This window comes from Passer domesticus, chromosome 2, assembly GCF_036417665.1.
Source record: "Passer domesticus isolate bPasDom1 chromosome 2, bPasDom1.hap1, whole genome shotgun sequence".
In the NCBI taxonomy this organism is placed as follows: Eukaryota; Metazoa; Chordata; class Aves; order Passeriformes; family Passeridae; genus Passer; species Passer domesticus.
The window spans coordinates 26941037-26967001 of NC_087475.1; the positions used below are offsets into that span (position 1 = coordinate 26941037).

General features: G+C 40.8%; 2 protein-coding genes across 5 annotated transcripts in view; one reads left to right on the forward strand and one right to left on the reverse strand.

Moving 5' to 3' along the window:
- Window positions 1-11: 11 nt before the first annotated feature.
- Window positions 12-18598, forward strand: LAMP1 (lysosomal associated membrane protein 1). Of its 2 annotated transcripts, none has more exons than XM_064407863.1 (9): window positions 12-162; window positions 9006-9121; window positions 10436-10649; window positions 10754-10915; window positions 13948-14156; window positions 15555-15677; window positions 16576-16645; window positions 16816-16986; window positions 17595-18598. In XM_064407863.1, exons 1-9 carry the CDS (start codon window positions 51-53, stop codon window positions 17732-17734), a joined length of 1317 nt encoding a protein of 438 aa, XP_064263933.1. In that variant the 5' UTR covers window positions 12-50; the 3' UTR covers window positions 17735-18598. The 2 variants fall into 2 exon arrangements, with proteins under 2 accessions (XP_064263933.1, XP_064263932.1); XM_064407862.1 differs by lacking the exon at window positions 12-162 and adding an exon at window positions 377-509.
- The window catches only part of GRTP1 (growth hormone regulated TBC protein 1), a 35416-nt gene continuing 27471 nt past the window's right edge, over window positions 18021-25965 (reverse strand). For all 3 annotated transcript variants that reach the window (XM_064407865.1, XM_064407867.1, XM_064407866.1), the window contains 3 exons: window positions 21882-22054; window positions 21581-21766; window positions 18021-20480 (listed from right to left, as the gene is read on the reverse strand). In XM_064407865.1, the coding sequence (XP_064263935.1) occupies window positions 20391-20480; window positions 21581-21766; window positions 21882-22054 (449 nt within the window). In that variant the 3' untranslated portion in view covers window positions 18021-20390. The remainder of the gene's footprint in view (window positions 20481-21580; window positions 21767-21881; window positions 22055-25965) is intronic.

Below are 25965 nucleotides of genomic sequence, written 5' to 3' on the forward strand. Positions count from 1 at the left end.
CGCGCCGGGTCACGTGCGGGACGGCCCGCCCCTGTGACGTCAGCGGTCACATGAGCGGCCGGGGCCGTCGCAGAGCGCCCCGCGCCGCCGCCGCCCTCGGTCCGCGCCCGTCCCTGCGCCCCGCCATGGCCCGGGCGCTGCTGGCGGCGGCCGCCCTGCTCGGTAAGGGGGTGACGCGGGCGGCTGTGCGCTCGGCGGGGTGGCGGGGGCGGGTCGCTGCGGCCTGAGGCGGCCCCGGGGCCGGCGGCGCTGGACGCGGCACCTGTGCCTGGAGACCCGCCCGCCCGCTCCCGGCCGCTCCGGCCTTGCCGGGAGCTGAGTGAGCCGCGGGGGCTCTGGGGGCCATCCCGGGCCCTGCGGCGGCCGGGAGCCTCTGGGGGCCGGCCGGGCGATGCGGGGCGGCCGCGCTCGGCGCTGGAGCCCGGGAACGCCGCTCCGAGCACCTGCGCGGGGTGTGGGACTGCGCTCCTGGAAACGCGCCTGGAGCGCGGGGCATGGAGAGGCGGGAGGTACTGATGTCATTGCTAGGAAGCAGCGCTTTTCCGTAGGGCATGTAGTGCTCCCATGCTTAATGGCTTTCTTCCTGCCCTATCTTGAGTAAAACACGAAACGTGTCTGGAATAGAGAGATTTCAGTGCCTCGATGAGAAGGTTTGTTAGGTCAGCAAGGCTGTTTTACGAGGAAGTGTGTCTTGCTTGTTTACTGATAACTACCTTGCTTTTGGTTTCTTGTCTCGAAAGCCACATCACACAACGCTATCAGGTTTCTGAGCTGTGGCTTTGGCAGCAAAGGAAACTTGTTCTGCAGCTGGCCAAAATATTTCTCAGATAGAGTAGCAGTTGAGAATGCTTATCTGCCATCATTTTTGAGCTGGGACAGTCTTGGCGAGTCCTGTAAGGTCTCCTTGGTAGTAAATATTGTTATCGCCATTGACCGAACTTCAGTTTCACTGAGCCCAGGAGATGCCGCTCGCAAAGGGCGCTGAGCAGTTCAGATATCCAGCCCTCGTGAGCCAGTGCAGCAAGCACAGTGATTTACACTGCTCCTGCTTTTCAGGGCTGCCAGCTGAAGCATGGCTGAACTGGTGTCGTAGTGGGAATTACTGGAATAGATTGTTTGGTATAGTTATGGCTTGAATGAAGAATTGCTTTACAGTTTGCTTTCAAATCAGCTTTTGTGATTTTTATGTGGTACCACAGTTAATACGTTTAGCCATTATAGTAGTCTTCCTCTGCTTAGTTGGCAGTCACTATCTTTGTTGCTTTCTGGCACGTGAGATGTGTTAGGTTTCTGCAACTGAGGCAACAGAATAGTTTATTTTGCCACAGACTTATTTATTTTTTATTTATTTTTATTTACTGATAGTCGTGACTTTGCACCAGCGTCTAGTAGCTTAGTAGCTGGGTGTTTCTGCATAGCTTTATATGACAATCTTGGGGAAAGATCTTGTGGTGCAATTAGAGACCCCTTTCTTGCTAGAGTGTGTGGTTTGGGTTGTGGGTGAGGGGAGAAGAATAAGAGATAAAAACAATAAATAGGCTGAAGTTTTCAGATATTTTAGGTCGTTTGCAGCCTTTTAATCATCTGAGTTAACGCTGGTTAGGATAAGGTCATGATCACAGGAGACTGAAAGATTAGTATGGGTGGGGCAGATGTGAAAACTTGTTTGGTGATGCCTTGACTTCAGGACAGCAGAAATTTTTTTTCCACCTGAATACCTCACCACACCTCGCTTACTGTTTCCCTTTTCTATATAGATGGAGTAGCAAGCACTAAGCTGAATGTTTCATGTGTCAGCATTGAGAATTTTGTAATTAATTTCCTCGCCACCATCAAATATACACATGGAATTAAGAAAACATTTAGGTATCGTATGGTACATGCAGGAAAAGGAGGCTGTGGGAAATGGAAGTACCTCCCCTAAACTTAGCTGCTGCTTTTTGAAATACTGAGTAAGATGGTGCTTGTCTGCTGTTGAGCACGATGAGTCAGTTGGGTTGTGTGCCAAGCCCAACAGAGCTGCTCGTGCTCTCTGAGATCTACAGCACCCGTACATTTTTTCATTATTGAAGCACAGACAAAGAGGACACATTCCTGAAAATTTAAGGTTAGAATCAGACATGTGTAGTGAATAAGTAATGAAGTGTTTGAGAATTGCAGAAGGGAAAATTAGTTTTTCAAAATAGTGTGATGCCATTTCAGAGTCACGGACGTATAATCCACGTGTTTCTATTGTGCAACTCTAGTCCAAAGAGGAATTTCAAACTTTGCTACCCATGTAGAGATAGATAGTTGAGAAACCTGATAATGAATTCCAGCCTGTGAGAAATCTGGTGCAGAATTGGTTTTTTCATGTTTGGCATTATTGGGTGTTTGCAACTGAGACCAGTATAACTTGGTTTTCACAAAACCTAACTGCTTTAATGTTGAGCAACTTTGGAAATATTGTTTTACCAAGTGCTGCCCTTGACATGGTGTTTGCTTGATAGCTGCTTGAAGTGTGTTGACACAGTCTCTAAGGATCTGAATTAGTGTGCCTGTCATCATGTGATAGGTTACTTGGCTTTGACTTCAGCAGCTTTTCTGACTCGTGAAGTAACTTCTTACTAGCTGAGAACTCTGCAGATTCCCTGACATGCCACTTCTGAGTTATGTTTCCAAGGTTTCTGTTCGGGCTGACCAAGGAGTTCATTTTTTTCGTGTAACCTGCTTCTAGATTGTTCTGTAGCGATTAGGATGTTTTCTAATCAGTAGCAGATGACAAAGTGAGGAATTGCCTCTAAGTACTGAGGAACCTGACTCAAAGATTGATACTCTGTTGCAACATTAACTGCTGTTATCTCTGAGAAGCCTTTGTAGGTCTCAAAGATAAAAGTTTATTTCTAGCAAAAGGCACACCTTGCTTTTGCTTGTTTCAGCTTCAACAGTTTGTCTTTGCTCTCAAGTCAGCTGTGATTATTTGGAAATCCCTTGAGAAAGCTTGGTGCTGAAATGGATTTCTTGGTATGTGATCTCTTAAGCTTGGCAGAAGACGCTTCTGGGCATGTGAGTGGGGGGAATTACAACAGCCATTTGAACACTCCCTTGCATTATCTTGTTTCTATATTGCATACTTTTAAATGTACCTTATGTTTTGGTAAATCAGGATTACACAGTTTTTGGGCATCTGACTTCAAGATGGACTGGTGTCCCTTTCAGTCTTAGTATAACAGTTTCCTAACCTTCTCTGTCCCTTGACAGCACCACTGACTGTCAGTACTACTTTTTCTGCTGTTAATTCCAAATGTGAGAGTTTTAGGTGCACCCTGGCATTAAGAGTACAGAGTTTAAATGTGCTTCATCTCTGTGCAGTGCATACTTGTTCCCTCTCCAGTGTTCAGCATTGAGCACAGTAGTTCACAGTTGATATGTTTGGTTTCCTTGTATTAAACTTCTGATGGCATCTGTTTTCTTAACAAGAATTCACTCTGGTATGGGAACACCTGTATTCTTACTTTCCTTGTGTTAAGATCTACTCTGTAGGACTAGGAGAGTTGTTTTATTCACCAGTTAGTTTATTTCCAGTATCCTCTGCTCTGGGGAAGCTTTCTCTTTAAACTGTCACACAGTGCTCCTTTCTTCAAAACATTGTTTGGGGCTGGCAGCTGCCTTGAAGAATGTGTGTTACTTGTGTGGTGTGATACAGCAGCACTAACCAGAGCCAGTGCAAAATGGACTTGTGTGAATGCTGAAAAGGGTCTGGCCAGGGGAGTTCAGCTCTCCCAGTGCACTCATCCAATCACTTGCTGTAGAGCTATCCCAAGACTTCCTTCCTTTAGATAGGAAGCTATAAAGAAGTTTCATGTGACTAAATTTGACTAAATTGCAGTTGTGCAATTCTGTGGTCAAATGGCAAGTGTATGGCTGTTAGGTAGCCTTTCTTTTCTAATGCTTTTGTACTTGTATAATTTGGTTTATAAAGACAGGAGTTATTAATCTTCAAACTGAAATTGAAAAACAAAATGTTTACTGCCTTAATTGAAGTCAACAATATCAAAACCATAATCTGAGATAACATGAATTTGTCTCTTGGTTGGCGAGGATGCATATTCTGGGCTGGATCAGGAACTTGATGTAATCAGGTGTTGCACCTCCTCAAGGGCAGCAGGTTCTCTTACCCTTGAATTAAGCTCTGTTCTCCCTTTCCCCACCACTGTGTGGGTATTCAAGTGAGTCCAGCCTTGTCTTTCCCTGCCAGCTTTCCAGGTAGCCAGCATTCAGTCTCATGTGTCCATTGGTGAAAGGTCAGTATAACTCATCATTTTATGGAGACCATCTTGCTTCTTGCAAAGTGTTTTGTACATCAAGCCTGTCACGGGATATTCCTGCTTTCAGTTGTTCCTGTCTTTTTCTTTCTGTGTTATCCTGAGGTGGCATAGGTGCTCAATCCTAAGGAAGTGATCTTGACTTGGTCTTCTGATAAAGAACTTGGTCCTCGTGTCCCTGTGGGAATGGTACATACATTGGAAGACAGGGCATTGGAGGAGAGTGTAACTCCTTGGGGATTTTTCCATTCTATTCTCTGGCATAGATTTGGGAGTTAAAAGTGGTGACTAAAGTTACCACTGTTCACAAAATGGCACTGAGATGACAGGATCATTCTGAACCATCAGAATGAGTAAACTACTGGGCAGTCTGGTTAACATGTACAATAGAAAATAAACCTTCTTTAGATAATAACCAGCATTTCTTATCTCCTTGGATTAATGCCCCACAGATAGCAGTGTTCGCTGTGTTTGTCATCAGAACACTTGGGCAAAGGTGCAAGGCAACACGAGAGTGCTGCAGCTCAGGTACAGAATGAGTAAGTAGGGCTGGCATCCCTTATCCCAGGGTGCTGCTGCACAGTATTTCCAGGGTGGGCTGGAGCTGAGGAGAGTCCGTGGGTGTGACCAGGCTGAGGGGTTCCCTGAGCCCCATCACAGCACATCCTGTGCCGCAGCCATGGTTTTCCTCCTGAACACTGCAGGCAGTCCCATCCACTGGATATCTGTATGGCTTAAAGTACTGATGATATGGGATGTGTGCCCAGGTGGATTTGGATGGCTTGCTGCCCTTTATTCCAAGAGGGAGAACAATGCTAAAGAAGTTTTTACTTATGCAGGAAAATGATTATAATAATAAACCCAGATTATACGGCAGTAGCTTTAGTTTTTCCTTATAGTCAGTGTTTCATGTTTCTAATAAAAATTGGAGGCAAAGTAAATCATTAACTGTAGTAACTGAGGTCCTCTTTGCAAGCAGATGGTGTACACAATTACCATTAAATATGCTTGGTTTTCTAGCACACAACAACCATTCATCTCTCTCCCTTAGTAGGTTGCCATTATATGGGAGAGTAAATCAGGAGTAGCTGTGTTTGACTAACAGGATTTCAGTTATAAAAAAGCTGAAACCTGAAAGCATGTGCTAGATTGTTTTGTTAGCTTTGTAGTTTCCAGCTTAAAACAAACAACTTTATGAGGTGGATTTCTTTAAGATAAATTGTTAGACAATCAAGGAAGTATTTGTTTTGTTTGACTTAGTTATTTTATCTCAGACTGTTAATATACTTTGGGGTTTTTTTAAGGTAGGTATGTTAGATAAAGAAGGATGCTGGATTTAATTCAAGCCAGATCTCTGGTTGTTGTTTTAACAGTTACTTTAAGTGTTTTCTTGTGTGAGACTGTACTTGCAGAAATGAGATATAAAGGGAGAGATTGTCTTATGATTTTCAATTGAAAATATGCAGCTAGAATAAATAGTATAAGCAGTCTTTTTTTGGAACTTACTGGAACACAAAGGAAGCATCTGAACCAAGTGAAATTTCTTTCATGTTAGTACATTTTTGGTAATTCCATTACTAGATATTCATAATGTAGTGCTTCCAGCCAAAAGAATAATGAACCCAACAAAACTTACTTTTTGCTATTGAAAGGTCTTGGACTGCTTCATTTAAATCTGAAGTGCTGCACTTGCTGTGCCATGGATCGTTGTTGTAGAAGGCTCTGCAGATTATTAAGAGGAACGTTTAAAGCCTAAAGTTAAGAATCTGAAGGTTGTATCAGTTTTTGTGTTTAACTGCAAAGAATGATATTGTTATGAGATGTACAAACAATATTCTCAACTTGTAGATATGCCCTGATAGAATTAAGCAATACATTATGTAACTTTAGTAGAAATATTCCCAGGATGGATTGATTCAACATCAGTTTGCTTTTCTGAAGTCTTGACATTTTGACTGTAGGCTTGTAGTGTTTGTAGGCTGGTGATGATTCATGCATTAATCACTGCTCGACACTGCCTTCACAAAACTCAACAGCTGCTTTCCTGCGAGCTGCTCCTGTGCCTTAAACTGTCTGGAGCAGAGAGTAGGCGGGACCTTCTTTCCTTCAGCGTCTTGATTTGTTCTTAGCTGGTTTTTTCTAATTTTTTCTTTGCTCCCATACATTTCACTTGGTTTCATCAGGACCTTGGGAGCAGATGATGTTGCAGCTCAGCTCTGTCTGATCACCATCCCTGTGAGTGTTGCTTTGCTTGCAGTGAAACAGCTCTCACCACTCCATCAAGGACACTCAGTGTCTCGTGCTGGATGCGTCTGTCTCGTCACTGAAACTGCAAATCCAGCAGCTGCTGAATAGTTCTTAAGAAGGACTGAGGTTTTATAACATTTGTTCCACACTAAGGAAATCAGGGTTCATATAATGATATGACTTCAACCTTACAAAAATCAAGTAGTTATGGAGGTGTTACTATTTAATGTTTATTCATACCCCTTATTCTCTATTACTTAAACTTGCTGAGGGTGATTTATCAGCACTTCATTATTCAGAATATGTCTTCCATTTGATGCTTTCTGGTATCTCTGCATTGTCTGTTTTTCTCTGAATCATTTGTATTGGACAGGTCTGTCATGTTTTCATTTAGGCCAGCAACATTTTTCTCAATTGTTTTTCAGTCTTTTCTTTCCCCTGCATTTCTTTTAAGAATTGTTTTTCTTTCATTCTTTTACTCAGTTACTTCATTATTTTTAGCTCTAAAATTGCCAAGATTTTAATAGCTATCAAACAAGGGAGTCTGCATACATACTGGAGGTATTCATTCTAGCACATTTTTCAGTCATGGTGTTAGTTCAAGGAGCAATTGATTCTTATTCCCTGCCTCTACTCTCTCCTGCGCTGTACTAAAAATCTTTAGGAAGGTGTAAGCAGCTTGCTTTGGAGAAAACTAGTGCTTGCATGAAATGTAAACAAGTTCCAGATGTAAATGCAGATTTAAACTTCCATGTGGATGAACCTGTTTCTGATACTGCTCTGAATTGCAGTAAATAACATTTCTTTGGGAATATGTGGTCCTTAATGAACATTTTATGCTGGACATAAAGACAAAGGTAGGACAGTTTTCATTTGAAATAAGTTTTCTACACTATCTGTTCTTAAGCATTTTCTTTCTTCTGTCTATCTCTGATTTCAAGTCTAGACTCCAAAAACTGGGTACGTTGGATGAATTCCAGTTTCAGCTTTGCCCTCCTTGGTGCTGGGAGAAGATGTGATGTTGCTAAGAGGAAGGCAACAAGGGAAAATGCTTGCTGGGTGCCAGAGAAATAGTTTCCGCTGTGTCCCTGCAACTGATGTGCCTTCTGCTGCAGTCCAGCTGACAAAAGTCCAATTTTTCCTAATAATTGTCTTTGTACAATTGTACACACCATAGTTTTGCAGTGAAAAGTTTTAAGATTTGTCTTTTGAGAACTTCTCAGGGGGAGAAGTTAGCTAATGGATAATCCCTCATCTGGATCTCTTTGCTATTATCAGCAGTTGAATGCATTAACATGTTTGACTCCTTAAAGCTTATTTGCTTGTGATAATGGCTTATGTCTTGCAGCTGTTTTTTTATCAGGTTTTCTGCAAGACTGAAGTTGTTGCAAATGCAAACTGATAAGGTGCTAGCATGAGAATGGTGCAGGCTTTTTGCAGTGAGGTTCACTTGGGGGGTGGTGGTGGTGACAAATTGAGAATCTGAAAAATAAAAGATTCTAAAATAAAGAACTAGTCAGGTGCAGGAGCACTGTCAGGTATCTCTTGCCACAAGTGAAGTAGGAGATAACCAGCTTTCCAGCTGTTTCCAGCCTGCCAGGGTGCATCCCCTGTGTGAAGCTTTGTTGGCACTGGTCACTGTGCCAGTCCGTGCTGCCATCAGAAGGGATGACTGCGTGCTCCCCTTGCTGCCTGTGCTTGCCTGGTTGAGTCAGTACTTTGGGCAGTTGTACTCAGTGTGCTCTGAGCGTAGAGCCTGGAGTGGAACAAGGGGCAGAAAGGCTTTTCTTTGCTTTTCTCAGCAGCTCAGTCTGAGTTTAGCTTAAACCAGTCAGGAAAACATAACCTTAGTGTGTGTCAAGGTCTTGGCCTCCTTCTCCTCCTCTAACGTGTGGAGAGCGTGAGGACGATAAAGAGAAGTTCTCCTGGCAATGGTAGCATGCTCTATCATGCTGGTTTTGGCAGTGCCTTCAAAACATCTGCAGTCAATCCAGGCTTTCTAAATGCTGCATTCAGTGCATGTACAGCTGAGTGTCCTGGTACAGCAGGAGTGAAGGCTGCATGGTGTGCTGTGGGGGGAAGGCAGTGTTGGAGGCATGCAGGATCAAATAAGCTAAGCCAGGTCTGGCTGAAGATGGTAAAATGGTTGCTGTGTGCAGAGAACACAGAAGCTACCTTGAACACTATGACTGGTGTTTGTTGCCTTTCTTATCTCTTAGGAACCAGAATGTCAACAGTTTTGGTTTGGGTGGCTTTGAGTTTTATAAATGAGGTGTTTAATTTATCCTCTGTTTGTTAGTGATGTTGAAGCTAACCTAGAAACTGTTAATGCCCAAGTTTCAAACTCAACTCATGCTTAAGTTTTACTCCCAAAATGTACAGTTGTACATATTTGTCTCTTTGAGATTGAAAATGCAAGTTAACACCAAGTTAACCATTTTTATTTTTCATCAGGCTTTTTACAGGCTTCCTCTTCATTTGAAGTGAAAGATTCAAGTGGTAAGGTCTGCATAATTGCTGATTTGACAGTAGCCTTCTCAGTGGAATACAAAACCAATCTGCAGAAAGAGGTAAGGGCAGTATCTGACTGCTTGTCATTTATCAGTATTTTTAGTATTTATAAAATATATGGTATCTTTGCAAGTGTGCAGTATTTAAACTTTCGCTGAGTATCTGTACATGAAGAATTGCTTCCATGAAGATTTTTACTCTCCCAGTCATGTTGCATCAGCTTTTCTTTATTACCAATGCTTCTTCTCATTAAAAGGCAAGGCTGAGGCTGCCTGAAACAATCACAAACAAAACATGTGGAATTACTTTTGTGACTGAAATTCCACACCTGTCCTGTTGATAACTAAGGTGGCTTTCACTGGAACTGTGAAGGCAAAGACACTACGAGTTCTCCTTTGGTAACCTGATTGCACTCATATGGACTAAATCTGAACTGAAACATAGCTTTTAAACTTTTTAAACTCTGGAAATCTGTGACCTTCTTAGAAAATCTCTACATTTCAGTGTATCTACAGACTAGTGCAATGCTTACAAATTGTTCTGTATTAACAGCAAAAGCTTGTTAATGGAAAATTAAGAATTTGCCTTAGCAAATAAGTTTTGGGGGTTTTTGTATCTTCACTACTGAATAGGAATTGGGGATTATATATAGTCTTATTGCAGTTTTGTGTTGTTGATTTCTTTTCCTAGGCATCAGGTGTAATACAAAGTTAAAAAAAATCCTACTACTTTACCAGTGATACACTTGCTATGTGTGATTTGAACTGAACCTTATATTGTATAATCCATGTTTTTAGTGGTGCTGATGGTCTGAAATCCTGCTGATACTGGTATATGTGTTTGGTGTATGTGTTCAGAACTGACTTCTTTCATGACATACTTTTGACTGTTTTGTATTGTAAGCAGTAAGCTCAGAACTTCTCAGTAAATGTTGTATTGGTCTTCAGACAACACATTTCTTCACAATGTGTAATAAACTCAAAGTATTACAGCCAAGCTGTGTAGGATGCACCATTCACTTTTGTTCGTGCTCAGTTGTACTACAAGAAGCAAAGCTTAAATTCTCCCCTTTTTCACATGCCCAGAGTTTGCTAGATTTTATTCTTGTAGTACAGAAGTACCTGCAAATTCATGTTGCTGGTTTAGAAGGAAGAAAAGTCTTAAGAGGTGCTGTGAGTATGTACTGTTTAGTCCTCCAGTTTCAGAGAGCAGGATTCTCAAGCTTGAATGTCAGTAGCATGCTGCTTGCTATATACTGGCATATAACTACACATCTTATACATTAATGTCTGCTGGATGTTTGCAACAGTTTCACAGGATATTAAAAAAGCTGGGAGAAAAAGCTTACATGTGTTTTATTTTCTACCCCACAGTTTGTACACTTTTTTCTTCCACAAAATGCTTCAGTAGACTCACAGAGCTCATGTGGTAAAGATAACACATCTCATCCAGTTCTGATATTGGATTTTGGAGCAGGACATTCGTTAAGCCTGAATTTCTCAGAATCTGCAGACAAGTACCAAGTTGAAGAGTTAGTTTTTCATTACAATCTGTCAGATGCAACTTTATTCCCAAATTCAACTGCAGGTAAAATAAAAACTTACTGTTGTTATTGTGAAACCCTTCCAGATATAATACTAAGTCCTTTCTTTGAATACTGGTTCATACTAATGCATTGTATTTTTTTACAGGAGGCATGAAGACTGTATCACATAAAGGTATCATTCAGGCACACGTGGGCACAAAATACAGATGCATCAACTCCAGGCACATCAATATGAAGAATGTGAATGTTACTTTTAGCAATGTCACTTTGGAAGCCTATCTCACAAATGGCACTTTCAGTGTGAACAGTAAGTATCTTGTAACAGAAAATGTACTTGATGAGCTAATATTTCCAATAATAGGTTATTTCTTTTTAAGTCCTGACTAATCATATTTAAGGTGAATACTGGATCTAAAACTCTGACAACAGCATTTTTTGACATGAATGGACTTGCCTCTGGTTTTCTCTGTAGGTTGTCAGAATCCGTGGCTAAGGAATAGTGCCCTGGGTTCCCATAGGTATTGTACTGGGCACTTCATGAGCATGGGTGTTAAACAAATCTGCAGTAGGTTGAGTGGGCACATGGCCAAAATCCTAGTTTAACAAGTATCTGATAACTTCCAAGCATTATGGCCTCTGCCAAAGTAGTTTGAACTAGTACTCTGTGCTCTGGGGAAAATTAGTGAAATAATGACAGGCAGTAGAGAATTGGTCTATAGAGAGCAGAAATGTACATCTTCCTACAGGAGGTTTTATGTCAGCTGTAAAAGTCAGGTTTTTCTCCTTCAGAGACAATCACAAAGTCAGATTTTTATCCTGATTGTTTGTATTGAAAAGTAGTGTGGAAGTTTACTTCAAATTATTAAGGGCCAATTACCTCATGGTGTGTTTATGTCCTTTGCTTTTGTGGCAGCAGTCTTCAAACACAAAAGAGATGTATAAACTGATCACCCATACTATCTTAAGGAGTGATAACTCTTTGCCTTACTTTTAGAGTCTTCATTTTCCCTGAGATGTAGAACTTTCCTTCAGCTGTTAATCACATTTATGCATCTGCTAAGCTGAAACAAATACTAAAAACTAGGGTAGCCATTGCTAGCATGGAATGGTTACAATGAACAAGTGCCTTTTACTGGAGTATCTCTACCTTGTCCCATTTCTGTGAAAAATGCCTTGCCTGATGCATAGTAATAGTGGCATTGACTTCTTTTATGGCTGCTTCACATGACTGGCTCAGATTTGTATGTATCACTCCCTTATCAAACTTTTCCATTCAGTGAATTAGTTTGCAGTAAAGATGTGTACCTACATTTATGATTTAAAAAACTCACACCAAACCCCGATTTCTATTACTGCAGTCTTCAGAACTATATATTTTTTTATTTATTCATTTTTTAAATTATGGAACTTTGATCTAATTGTTTTACCAGGTAAGTATGATAAGTGATCATTTATGAGCAGGCTCAAACATAAGACACGATACTGGGAAAAACTGATTTTTAACTTCAACAAAACTTTAATAAAATCACCCTACTGTGTAACAATTTTCTTTTGAAGACATAAAGATCTTCTTTTATATAGACCTCTAATTCTGTTCTGGTAAGCTTGAGTGTTCCCCTGTCCCTTAGGCAGCTAGTTATTGATAAACTTTAGATCTGGGATTTTTCCTTAATGTTTTTCTTTTCTCTGCAAATCTTTAATGAAAGGATATTTCTGCCCGTGATCAGTACAAGGCTCACTGAAGGGAAGAAGGGTCAATATTCAGTGCATCTGCAACTAGTAATTGTGACTTCTGTCAGTGTACTAGAAGGTAGTGACTGAGGGGATAGTAGTGGTTTTCTGCAGCTCTGAAAGGGAGACTTCCATTTCCTCTCTCTTGGTAGTTTTGCCAGCTGCTTTCCTGTAACTGTCAGGAAAAGACATAAGGATTTGTCTCATCTTTTGATCTGTCCTGAAGAGCTACTAGAAATTGCTCTAAATCAGTTGAGTAAAAATAATGTATCAAACTCCAACTAGGCAACTTCCACTCAATGTGATTTGGTTGTTTCCATCTCTGACGACATAAAGAAGAGCCTCTATGCATTGAGGTCTTGCAGATAGAGGGTAATTCTCCACTGAAGTGCCCAGAAGGATGCTCTTTGGTTTGTTAGGAAATGATTGCATTTTGGGATCAGACCAGTATCAGTCTACAAAATACAGGATCACTCCTCCTTCATCTGCCTTCATTCTGCTCTTGGACTTTCCAGCAATGGAGTAGAAATAGGAAAGCATGCTATGTTGGAGTGTGTGTGACTTCAGATGGTGTGATTAGAGTTCTTCTTTCTGAGCCGTAATCAAAAATTAAGCTGCTTAAACTGTTTAAGGATATTTATTAGGTGTCTTGTATCTGCAAGATACATACGCATTAAATTTTAGAAGTAGGCCCTTTGAGTGAGAGTTGATTGTTGCTGCAGTTGCTGTTTCCTTAAAAAGTTGCAAGTTGTTATCCCAGGCATGTGGAGATGACCTTGGCTTGGAACATGGAAGTCTCTACTTTAGTAATGTCTTTGTTATGACCTTTGGTTTTGGCTTAGATGTTCAGTGCAGGAACCTTCCTGGCTCCCAGATCAAGTTAAGATCTTGCTGCCACATGTTTCCAAGTAGTCTGGCAAATAAATCAGAGTCACTGTTCTCTGGGAAGTTGCTGCTGGACTGGATAAAAAGAGAAGGTGAACTTGCACACCTTCACAGCCTTGACCCCGTGGAGGGTGGCTCCTCGTGCAGGGCTGAAGGGAGGATGAATGTGAGAGGATACAGCAGAAAACTTGGCATCAGAAGCAGTGTCTTAGAATCCCCTTGTTAAGGACAGAAGAGCCAGAGCAATATATTAAGGCTACTCTGGTTATTGCCAAAATAATGAAGAGTGAGTGGAAGGAGAATACATCTCCTGGGAGACCACTTTGAACAGTGAGCAGAACTGTTCCTCTGCTTTTCCCACATGAGCACCCAGGGATCCCAGTCTGGCTGTGAACAGCCAGCAGGAACGCTGCCCCTGACAGATTTACTCTGACCCAATGGCAAAGCAAAATGATGGATGTGAATGAGAGTGAATGTGGTCACCATGAGCTTCAGTAAATTACCAGCAGAGGTGTCATTTTCTCATGGCATGCTTTAAAAGGGTCTCAGACTTTGCAACAAGACTTCAGGTAATGCTTTACCGTTGTGTTTCTGAGCTTTTGTTATCTTTTATTAGAAAAAAAGCTACTTGAAATTGTATTGTCCTTTCTCTCAAGGATTAAAAAGGTAGATCATCCCACATCTTGATTTTGTTTGGTAACAACTGTTTTCCTTTCTCTGCAGAGACAGAATGTGCTGAAGATATGGTCATTACTACTACTATGGCGCCTACAACTCCTAAACAGACTACTCCAACAACTAGCCCAGCACCAACAGCATCACCCCCAAATCCTGCAGTTGGTAAATACAATGTGACTGGTCCAAATGGAACCTGTGTACTTGCCTACATGGGCTTACAGCTTAATATCACCTATCCAAAAAAAGATGAAAAGGTACATTTTGATTTTTTTCTTCAAAGCCTTCAATTTTCTTCTTTGAGGAAGACTTGGTAAATTATTATAAGCTGACCTTTTTCTTTTAGAAGCCTGGGTGTTTGTGTTCATCCATCATTATCCTGTATTTGAATTGCTTAACCAGATCTGGACTAGTGACATTCCAAACACTTGTACTGAAAGTGATTCTTAAGGATTATGCCATTCACTAAAAGCAGTATTAAACTTGTCTGTTGAATTTAGGAAGTGTATATATGGTCATTTAAGAGAAGTAGTAAAAATTACCAAGATATAACTAGGGGAATCCTGTTATCAAAGTTGCAATCAAAACAAGATTTTTAAACTGTTAAATGAAATACAGAAATTTGGCCTGAGGTGTAGAAAGAGTGAATGACTAGTAGAAGAGAAAATTAGTACTGTAAAACTGGACAGGCTTCTGACTTAATTACCCTTCAGCCAGCACTGAAGACATTTGAGTTTCACTTTGATGCTTAAAAGCTACTTTACAGCTGATTTTATTAGTAAAAAAAAAACAACAAAAAACAAAAAAAAAAAAAATACAAGGTTTATGTAAGATGCAACCCTGGCACAAATTCTTTCCCTCCACTATTGGTGCAGAGCCTGGCTTGCTAATCCCTCCAACAGGAAACAGTGGTTTGCAAAAGGAGCTACTGCATTTATTTATGATATTGATGACTGAAAGGTAAAATCATGATCACTTATAGCTGGTGTGTGGCTGTGCAGTGGCTTGTTGTGATGGTAACTGTGTTTTAGCCACCTTAATTGTGTGAAATTCCCTGATTCTGGTGTCCTGCTTCTGGTGGAACAGCTGATTTCTAGTGTAATGACCACTGAGGGGGTGGCAAGTAGGTTTTCTGGTCACACGAGGATCAGCTAAGAGCTACTGAAAAGGGTTTCTATTTAATTGTTTGGCAAGGGGCATTTAACCCACAGCCTTCTGTAGATGCAAGAGAGTATAAAATCACGAACCATGGACAAAACTAAGACATTTTGAACTGAAATGACATGCAAGATGATTGTGCTGACAGGTGGTCCCCTTAATTGCTTCTACCTTACCTCAAAGCAGTATTTTATAGCATCTTGCCCTCTGTGTGGTGTGGTGGTTCTTGATGTTTTTTCTTATGCTACAAGGACCAAAGCAGTTTGTGTGGAGAAAGCAGTTGGGTTCTTGGCTGCAGAAAGCTTTGTTAGATGTGGCCTTAGTTGTGTGTCAGCCTGGTAACTCGGGTGCAGCCTGCACAGCTCTGCCCTGGTGCCTGGAACATAGGGCAAACACAACACTGTAGGCACGAGACACAAGCCAGCCACACCTCAGCTGAGTGTAAGGTGATGTGCTCAGTCTCTTCAAGTGTCATAATTGTTCCTCTACTCTCACAGATGGGTTTGGATTTGCTGAATTTCATACCACACAATACAACTTCTTCTGGGAAATGTGACAATACATCTGCCTTGTTGAACCTGACTTTTGACAAAACGAGGGTTATCTTCCAGTTTGCCTTGGTAAGAATCTCTGCACCAAGTGTGTAGGGTCTGCAGCACTTTCCATGTGGGAAAACTAACTGGGGCAAGAGGAAAAAAGACAGCTACAAAGAGAGTAACTAGTTCCCTTGGTGTTAATACTAGGATTTAGTGGGTTTTATGCTTGGTTACCACTGTGTGAAAAGAATGTGTTTGTGTATATATGCACACATACATATGTGTACACAGAAAAGTATTTTGTTTGGAGTGGGAGCTTCCTTGAAGATTGTGTTGCTTACTCTTTAAGGCTTCTTGCTGAAACTGGGAGCAGCCTGTGACAAGTGGGCATCTGATCTAATTTTAAGCCTCTAGCTGGATTTAAGTCCTCATTAATATTCTGTGTACAGCCCAAAGACCAAGTGTTCTTGTCTTCTGCTCTCCTATGACAGTTGGGAATCCTGTTTCCCACAGCCCTGCCCCAGGTGCTGTATTGGAGCTGCATACCTTTGAGGACTGAATCCACTGCTTGTCAGAGCTTCATGCTCCTTTTTATGCTGATCACGTTGAGCTGTTGCTATTAAATGACTCTACAGCTCTGTGGGGTACCGAGTTCACTGCAAGTAGGCTGCTTAGGCAATGGGTGGGACTATGCCTGCAGTGTGGAAGTCAAGTCAACAGTTTGGGGGTGTCAAGGCCTCCTTTCTCTAGCTTTTTGCCCTCTCACAAAATAACCTTCCTTAAGGTGCATACTTTCTGTAGCTTTTCTCTCCTAAAGTCCAAGTAAATACCTCCTCTGGATGCCAATCCCATTTGTGGTCTACATTTTAAAAACCTTTCTCAAAATGCATGCAGACTGGTACCTGAACGTGAACAGCTTACGTTGTACATCATCATCTTAAATGACAACTACTGATTTGTTGCCTTTTGTTTTTTTTTAAAGAATGCAAGTGCTGAAAAATTCTTCCTGCAAGGTGTGAGTGTAAGCACGACCCTGCCTCCTGAAGCAAAAAGTAAGGACTTCTAAAAAATCTATTCTCTGTGACTACTTCTTTAAATATTAAAGGGAGCCTACACTAAATAATGTATGATAAGTGTTGGGGATGAGTGTATCAAATTGTGGCTTTATGGGCTTATAGCTCCTGCTCTTCAGATTTATGTAACAAGGGTTTCTCTTATACAGATCCAAAATTTGAAGCATCAAACAACAGCATGAGCGAGCTGAGAGCTTCAGTAGGGAACTCCTACAAGTGCAGTTCTGAGGAGAACCTGCAGGTCTCGGACCAAGCCCTTGTCAATGTATTTAATGTTCAGGTCCAGATTTTCAAGATTGATGGAGACAAATTTGGACCAGGTAAGAGGTTTGCATTTGGCAGCTCCTGTCAAACCAAGATTTGTGAAGTATACTTTGATATAAATACAACATTCTGTAGTCAAATGTCAGCTTGTGGGTGCTATGCTTAGCCTCTGCATGCCCCACTACAGATGATGTGGGGGCTGATTAAGATGTCCAAGTTGAGGCTGGTGTGAGAAGTATGTAAAAAGCTGTGAAACAACTTGGACTTGTTCCTGATGGTCCAGAGAAGAGTAAGGAAGGGTGCTACCTTTCCCTCCAAACTGTGTGCAGACAGTTGTGTGAAAGGGACAAACCTGTTCCTTGTGACTATGATGAAAGCAAAATGACTGTGGGAAGGGTTGCATGGATATTTATGATGGCTAAATTTGTGTGTAACAGCTCTTGAGGAGGAAACAATCAGTATAATCTCCATATTGTGCATACAGCTGGTACTAGAAAGACTTCATCCTGAATGATCACAGTTAGTGGACCTGGCTTCCTTTTCATTGTTGACAAGCTAGCTGAGCCAGTTTTATCGACATGCTGAGAGCAGAATGCTGAAGTTCTGGATGTAGCCATCTGTTGGTGCAATAGTACCTAACGTGGATCTTTTTCTCTCTCTTCAGTGGAAGAATGTCAACTGGATGAAAATAACATGCTGATCCCTATAATAGTTGGTGCAGCCCTTGCTGGTCTTGTTCTAATTGTCTTGATTGCTTACCTGATTGGCAGAAAGAGGAGCCATGCTGGATATCAAACAATTTAATTACTTGCACTAAAATCCAGCATAGAGGAAAAGCAATTGCAAGAGGCTGGGGGGAAAAATCCCCCTACGTTTCCCCTGAACTGGTTGATATTGTAAGGTAACATCTTTTCTTGCAAATTGCTTCTTTAAAGTCTGCTTTATTAAATGTGAAATCATCTTGCAGCATTTAACTATGCACAAAAATAACTTCTGAAGATTCTGGTGTTTAATTTTGCTAACTAGTTTTAATATTTACCCATTTAGAAACAAGCTAAAAGTTTTTAAGGGTGCTTTTTTGGAATTGGCGTAAGATTATGTCAGCTACAGATTCCAGAGAGGGATGTTGCTAACTCTGACTCAACTTCAGAACTCTTAACAAAGGGAAAAGTTCATTATTTGCACCGCTGCCACTGAGCGATGATGTTAAGTATACTGATGATGCATTTCAAAAAATGTAGTAACAACTGACAAAATTGAAATCTAAAATCTGAACTTCACCTTGTCTCTTAGGTGTGTATTTTTTACTAAGCTTTAAACTGGCCTGGCACATGCAGGGTGTGAATGACGCAATACTCAAACCTTACAGGAACTCTTTATGATTGGACAACTCCCCTGTTTGATATTTTTGATGCTATGCCAGCTTGTTAGGAGCTGGTACTTTTTTAAAATGGGTGTTATTTTTATTTACTTTTTTTTGTAAAGTTATTTCAGTCTGTTTTGTTGGAAGGTTCAGAGAGATCCTGTTACTGCACATGTGTACAATATAGATCTCAATCTGCTGATTCTATTGCTTTAAACTTGGCTGGGGGGTTGTACACTTTAAGGATCAGTTCTTATGTATGCATTGCCTGTAACAATGCTAATAAAGACACTTTTTTTTCTGTATTTCTTAGTATTGCTGATCACTCTGAAAACCATTTGTTGAGGGATGAAGTCATGGTTTGGCTATACTTGGGAAGCTTGAGACAATCTTTAGTGTGGAGTTAAATAAGTGCTTACGTTTTTTCTTTGTGGCACAAAGGAAAACCTTAATGTGTGTGCCTTGGAATCAGGTTCGGTTTGCACTTTGTGTTTGGAAACAAGGAAAGCTATGTGCTGGTAACCTGAGACCTGGAGGAGTTAACTCTTTAAACTTCCTGAGACATGTCGCTATACCAGTCTGCCTGCCTAAGCCTCACTTTCTGACAGTACTGCTAAGGTTCTTAGTCTAAGGACGGTGTAAATGACATTTCATGTTTGGTTTTGAAGTTTTCTACTTTCCACAAAGTAGGAAACTCACATCTGCTGAGAGCCATGTGCCTTGTTAGGTGTTGGAAATGAACCTTGGTGTTTAAAGCTTCCCTGACTCCCTCCTGCAGGAAGGCTCTGGTGTTAACAGTACCAGCTCTGCAGGGCAGCAACTGGGGCACACCACAGCACTGCACAGAACACTCCTGACCAAGAGAACCTAATGCAGGGCAGGAAGGCTGGCTGTGGACCAAACCCTGCCATCTTGGAGGTACCTGGAAGCTGTGAATTTTCCTAGTAGTGAATAGTGCTTCCCACTACCTGCTGACATGCTAGGAGTATGTTACTGCTACTGTCCTTATAATTCAGCACTTAAAGAGAATGTGTATGTCTGGTACCATAAAGGATAGGATAGCTCAGAATTACTGTTGAGTAGCAGTCTTTAGTTGTCTAAAGTGCACTCCTCTACTTTCTCTGAAAAAGGTGATTTATTTTTTTTCTGCTGAGGAATGAAAAAATCTCAATTTGCGAGATAGGGGGAAGCCATGTTTCACGAGGAATGAAAAGAGATTGGAGTACTGTTCAAAAGTAGTTGTTGCACATGGAACATAAAACCCCACAAAATGCTCCAGCTGTCTCTCCTTTCCCCAGCTGGAAGGAGAGAATTTGGCCACGAGAGGGCTCTGTACGGACAGGAAAGCAATTCCCAGACTCCTGGCCCCAGCAGGGCTAGAAGTGGCCTAGTGCCAATACAGACTTAGGAACGATGCCGTGTCTTCCCCTGTCAACAAAATCTGCTTGTGGATGGCTTTACGAGTGTTTCTCCTCAAATTTTTAGGGGCATGGGTGTGGGAGAATTGCACTGCTGTGGGAGCTGCTCTGTCTCACACTGCATAGATCAACTGCTAGTGCTGATCACTGCTCTCTTGCCCTGCACTTTTTGAGTTCCTTAAGTGAGAGCAGTGAGGAGAAAGTTGCTTGTATTCCATCCAGTGACTGGCAGTCAGGACTCAGGTCACATAATTTTCTCTCTACACCACAAAACAGGTTCTGACAAATTAAATTAATTTATTTTGTACAAATGGTAATGGTGTCACAGTTAACACAGTAATACATAATTTTATACATCTGTTTGCTCTTAATATTACAAAATTCCCTGGGACTGTTTATTTAAAAGGAGGGTCCTGACATTGATCACATTCTAGTCTGAAGATACCTTAATCCTTAAAAAATAAAAACAACACACCACCAACAAACAGTAACAGAACCACCAGTTCCAGTTATCAAATCTGACATACAGTACAAAGTGTTAACACACTTACTTGAAAGGCAGGAAAAATTGGTCAAGTGTCAATTAATTCATGGAAAGCTTAAAGTGTGCTTTAATCAGTGCAAATAGAGGAATGTGTCAATTGCTGTAGTATCTGACCACCTGGTTACATCTGGCATGTTATCCCTGAGAAAGCACCTTCTCCCTGCAAGTCTCTCGGAGTTTGTTGATTGTTGCCATGGATAAGCTTCCAGGATCAGTGAATATTTTCTGAGGGCAAAAGAAGAAAATTCTTACTTAAAATGCTGGCTTTGGACAGCATGCTAGAATTCTCACATAATTCTGAGGTGTGAAATTCCTGCTCCAATGTCCATACTGTGAAATTGCTCACTGCTCTTTGGCCTGCCTGTAACAGGGTAACATCTTCATCTTCTGGGCTGTAAACACACAGTAAACCTGCAGCTCATAACAAGTGCAGTAAGTTACACAAAAGCAGCAATAGAAGATTTGGTTTGAATGTGTGTCCAGTTGAGATTATTTTAGATGGCAGGTGGTGGAAAGTGCCATATTTAGAACATATTAAACTGTCCTGGGTAATGTGACAAAGCACCAGTGCACTTCTCCAGGACATGGTTTTGTGCACATTGAGCAAACAGTGACAGTAGAGTTGACAAAGTGATGTATGACAGATGTGCTCCTGTTACTTGTTTTGCAGCTACCACCTTTTATGTTTCCATCTTCTGAGATAAGCCCTGAATCTAATGTTTTATACTGATGTGGTACTCACTGTATTAATAATTTAAAATAATAATCCTTAGCTTGCAGACTGTCATAACACTTGGACATTCACCTTCATGGGTTTTTGTCTGGAAATAAGAACCTGCTGGTACCATCTTGTTCTAAACAGAATGCTGTGTGTTCAGGCACTACAGCCATTTATCAGTGCAAGTTTAAAATTCACTTTGTGCTTATTCTATTATACTGTATTTACAGTTCATCTGAAAATGAGCTGCACAGGATCAATATCCACAGTTCACTGGAAAAATGCACTAAAATTATCTTCTCATTAGACTTCCTGCCATAACTGGTAAAAAGGGCAAAAATAATTTTCTTCCTTGTATGACAGAAAATGTGGATGGATTTCTATATATATAATTAGAGAATAACCATTAAAAAGAATATTTAATTTATAACAGTTATTAAATATAGACTATTTAATATATGTATTAGAAAGGTTTGAGTTTCTTATTTAAAAAGCAATCCTAACAGCTATGTTTCTCCCAAATGTATCCATCTTTTGCTCAGTGAAAAACATTTCTAAGTCAATCTTGGTTTTAATGTGGAATGACTAAAAGCTGCAGAGAATTTACCTGCATGAAGCTGTGACACTCTGTTACAAATGTTCCTTTGGTGATCTGCTTAAATTTATCACAAATGTCAGGGAAATTCGTGGCTTCCAAAATAAAAGCTTGGTTTTGCTTAATCAATGTTAAGGCCACACGGAAGATGATCTTTGACCCTTCATAGAATAAACAATCCCATATTCGGAGCACAGTCTGCAGTAAAGGAGAGAATTCAGATGAACCTTGATTTCCAGTAAGCAATTATTACTAAAGCAGTACAAATGAAATAATCTGGGGTGTAGTAACAGAACTTTATGTTACCAATTACCTCCACTGGAAGAATGTCAATGAACAGGCATATAAACCAGCGTGACACCACCAGGGTCCACATGACTCCGTGTCTTTCCATCAGCTCTGCCACAGCTGGAACTTTCATTTTCACAAGTTCTCCAAGGACTTCCTGATCAGTTTTCAGGCCCAACATTGCAGGACTGTAATAATCTTGGAGAGAAGAAATCAAAACTCAGGAATCTGTGCACATGATCTTTTCATGAAATTGAAGAGAATGTCCTCTGCAGCTGAATGTGTAAAGGCACACTGAGCCTAGGAATCCCAAGGTGAAGTAAATTAACCCACAGCACAAAGATCTCTGCACTGTGGTCGTAGAGTGCTGCTCTTTGAGCCAAGCTGATCCCTCTACACAAACACTTCATTCATGCCTTCTGAAGTATCTTCTTTCTCTCTGATGTTTTTTGGCAATGCATTCTTCCTTCCCAAGGAAGGATTGTTGGTGGTTTTTGACTGCTAGCTTAAATTACAACAGTTTAAACAGTTCAATAAACCACTAACTCCTTCCTGTGGGGGGGGCTGCACAACTCCCAGTCCACACGACACCCAGAAAGGTAACAAAAAACCCAAACCACCACAATAACCTGCAGTCGAACTAGAAAAGCAAATTTCCCAGAGCATCAGCTGTGCAGGGGTGTGGGAGGCTAGATACTCCCCATCTTCCTAGGTGTGACCTAGCCATTAAGGTAGGAGCTTTTCTCTCCTTTTCTCTGAGCCAAGACAATCCCAGTTTTCACGGAATAATTCTGAAAGGAAGTGAATGACAGATCCCTCAGGCAACATCTCTTCCTACTTAACTTACCTGCAAGACAGGGACTGAAATAAGGCCTGCATTCCTGCACTTGTGGTCACTGCAGTAACTGGTAAAGTCACAATTAAGAACAGAGCATTCTCTGGCTGTCAGTCCACAGCCTGTTTATGAGGGTAAGCATTTTCATTACCAAGGTGCAGGCTGAATAAAAAGCATCTCAGCTCTATAAACGAGTAGCTTTGGGTATATTTAAGGGAAGAAAAATATGTTTCAGTTCATAAGTATTCACATATGTCATATGTCCCAGTATGACACAAGAACTACACAGATGTTTAAGAAATTCATATTTTGAGTTTATATGTTGACAAAAACATTTGAGCTGGATTTGGCCACTCCAGTCCTGGGAAGCAACTTGTGATAGTTCATGAGCACTTTGCTGACAAGACCTATGTTGTTAACCTTTGTTTATGGAAATAAACCAGTGGTAACACAAGTGCCTTTCTTTCCTTCACTGATTCTGGAAAGCTGCAATTCAGGTTTCTCTGTCTTAACTGGTTTCTGCCAATGTCCCCAGACACAGCATAGGCCAACAGTTCATATAAAGGTGAAGGAATCAGAGCAAAGTCTATTTGCCTGAAATAATTCTAATAAAACCTACCAGTGCCACAGGTAAGTTCAAAAATATGTCCAAACTATGTAGTACATCTACAACCACTTAAATTTCTGCAATTTCACAACAGCAATTTAAAATTCCACTCTTTCCTGTGCCAGTGGTTGACCTGAATAGACTTCCCACTCCATGAGCTACTTGCTCTACATTTGTTCTTTCCAAACTCTAGAACATCTACAGGAGTTTTTAACAGTACTACAGAGCATCACATTCAATCTTTAGGAACCTAGCTTTCTGTCTGGGATCCTTTGTTCCCCCTGAAGACTGAGATGTAAAACTCCTCTACAGACCTAATAGTCACTGCCATTCATATATATTCTTTAACAATCTGCTTTTCAGTTGCTTGTAGGGAAAGCTCCAACAGCTTAAACACAAGTAATCCCATGGAAAAGTGTACTGAAAACACACCGAGACCTCGGAGCTAATACAAACCCCTCTCTTTCTGCATATGTTGTATTAGTGCTGTGCTCATTTTTGAACTGGAATGCAGTAACAGTAACATTAATTGGCTGAGGACATATTTTTTTAATATGCTGCTTTAATGCAAGTGAAATCTAATCATATCTCAAATAACAAGTAACAGAACAAGCCCTTTCCCTTTCCTATCCTTCCTCCTCTCATACATCCACAAACCATTTTTCTCCTCTTTATCTGTGCCCCTGAAACACGTGAGCACTGAAAAGTTCTTCAAGTTACCCCTGGCAAATGTCCTCAGGAGGAAGGACAGCAGCCCACTCGCTCTGCTGCAATCATCTGATATGCTGAAACCAACAGCAGCTGCTATTTTTAATCTGTACAGCAAAGTAAATGTCAAGATCTCAGGAATACAACTGGACACGTACCCAGCTCTTTGAGAGCTGGAAAGCAAAAAGTTAACAGACAGACAACATAGATATGTCACTCCACAAATTACTGCAGCAGCCAGGAAGCTTTGGTGTAAATTAAACTTTCATTCAAGTCTGTTAGATTGTACTGCTGGACAGCAAGAAAAAAGGAACTATTCATCTATCTAGGGCAGCCCCCTGCTGTTCCTCGTGGAGCAGGAGCAGCTCCCATGTGCCCTGGTACACAGCACTGCAATGTTCAGCCCAGCGCTGCTGCACAACCCGTGGGAGGAGTGATTAACAATTTATGCAAATGCCAATAACTGAGGAGCAGGGGTTTTCAGGGTATTAGCTGCCAGTTCACAACAGAAGTTAGGTTAAAAGAATCTGCACTCAAGACATATTTACATGTAATTGTTGTGTGTTAATTATAGTTCATGTAGGTATTAATTATAATGATTATACTTAATGAATATGTAATTATAATTTTCTATTTATTTTTCCTGTATATATACTTTTATACATAAATGTATATATACAAGATTAGGTCCTTAAATTAGGAAAGCCACATTTCCAAATCCTTCAGAAACAATCCTGGAGGACCTCATATTTCTGCAAAATTTACCCACAGATCACTTACAAGGAATACCTTTCACAGTCCACATCTGGTTTCACTCGGGAAAATGATTTTGTAACTTGGGTCAGTGCCTAAGTGCTTGGTAACATTTAACCTACATGGCTCTTCTATTCCCTTCTTATTTACTAGGGATTCCCAGTCATTAAGCCTTCTGGAAATGCCCTCTCAGCAAAAATCCTGCAGCGCTCCCTTGCTGCAAATGCTTCACTGTGTGCCCTACTTTCCTAATATTTTATAATTGGCTGCTCTGCCCAGAAGTCAAAATATCCTTGTTTATAACCAAGTCTACACAAGCCTACCCCTCCCACACACCACAAAGCTGTTTTTCAGAAAATACAGTGCAGGCAGTTATTTTTACTCATCTACCATTGAAACACATTAACTTTATATTCCTTACATATATCTTACAAATTGTTTGAAATTTTTAGATTGGCATGATCCACATTAATTAGCATTTTAATTCTTTTTCCCCTCTCAATCATCTGGCAAAATACTGAGCAGCTGATGACCCAGAACAAACCTGAGTCAGTAACTGCTCTCAATCTGCCACTTACTAATTAAAAAAATAGGCTAATTATACTGTTGATATCTGTTGATCTAGGTGGTTTATAGGAATGTCCTCTGACAAAAATCATTCCCCTGAAAAAAACACATAGCCAGGTTGTTTCATATTTTCCTTCAAATGGTCAAATGGAACTGATAATTTTTAGGTGATCACACACTACATTAATTTTCATCACATTTTCTGGAAGGCAAGAAATTAAATACTGCATTATAAATTATTATTGTATTATTAATTTATTACTAAATTGCAGAAAAATATCTAGATGAAAATCAAGTTTCTCGATATGCAATTTGGCATTTTCAGGTGCTTCTGTAAACTGATCAAAGGCTTTCTGTACTTTCCTCTCAGCTTTCCCTTTGTTGCTTACCCATGTGCTTTCCCCAGTCTGTTGTTCCGAGTACCTGCCTATGGATTTTGGATGCCTGCTAAGTTTAGGAGTGCCTGGGAGTGTAACAGAGGGCAATGTGGGCAGCACCCCACATGGAATTCATCCTCCCAAGTGCTCCTTCCTCACTGAACAGCAGTGTAGCCCTGTGGCTCTGTTGGGATCATCAGCTGCTGCTTCTTGGAGTCAAGCAGCAAACAGGAAAAGCCAGCTTCACCAGCTGCCAGCTACG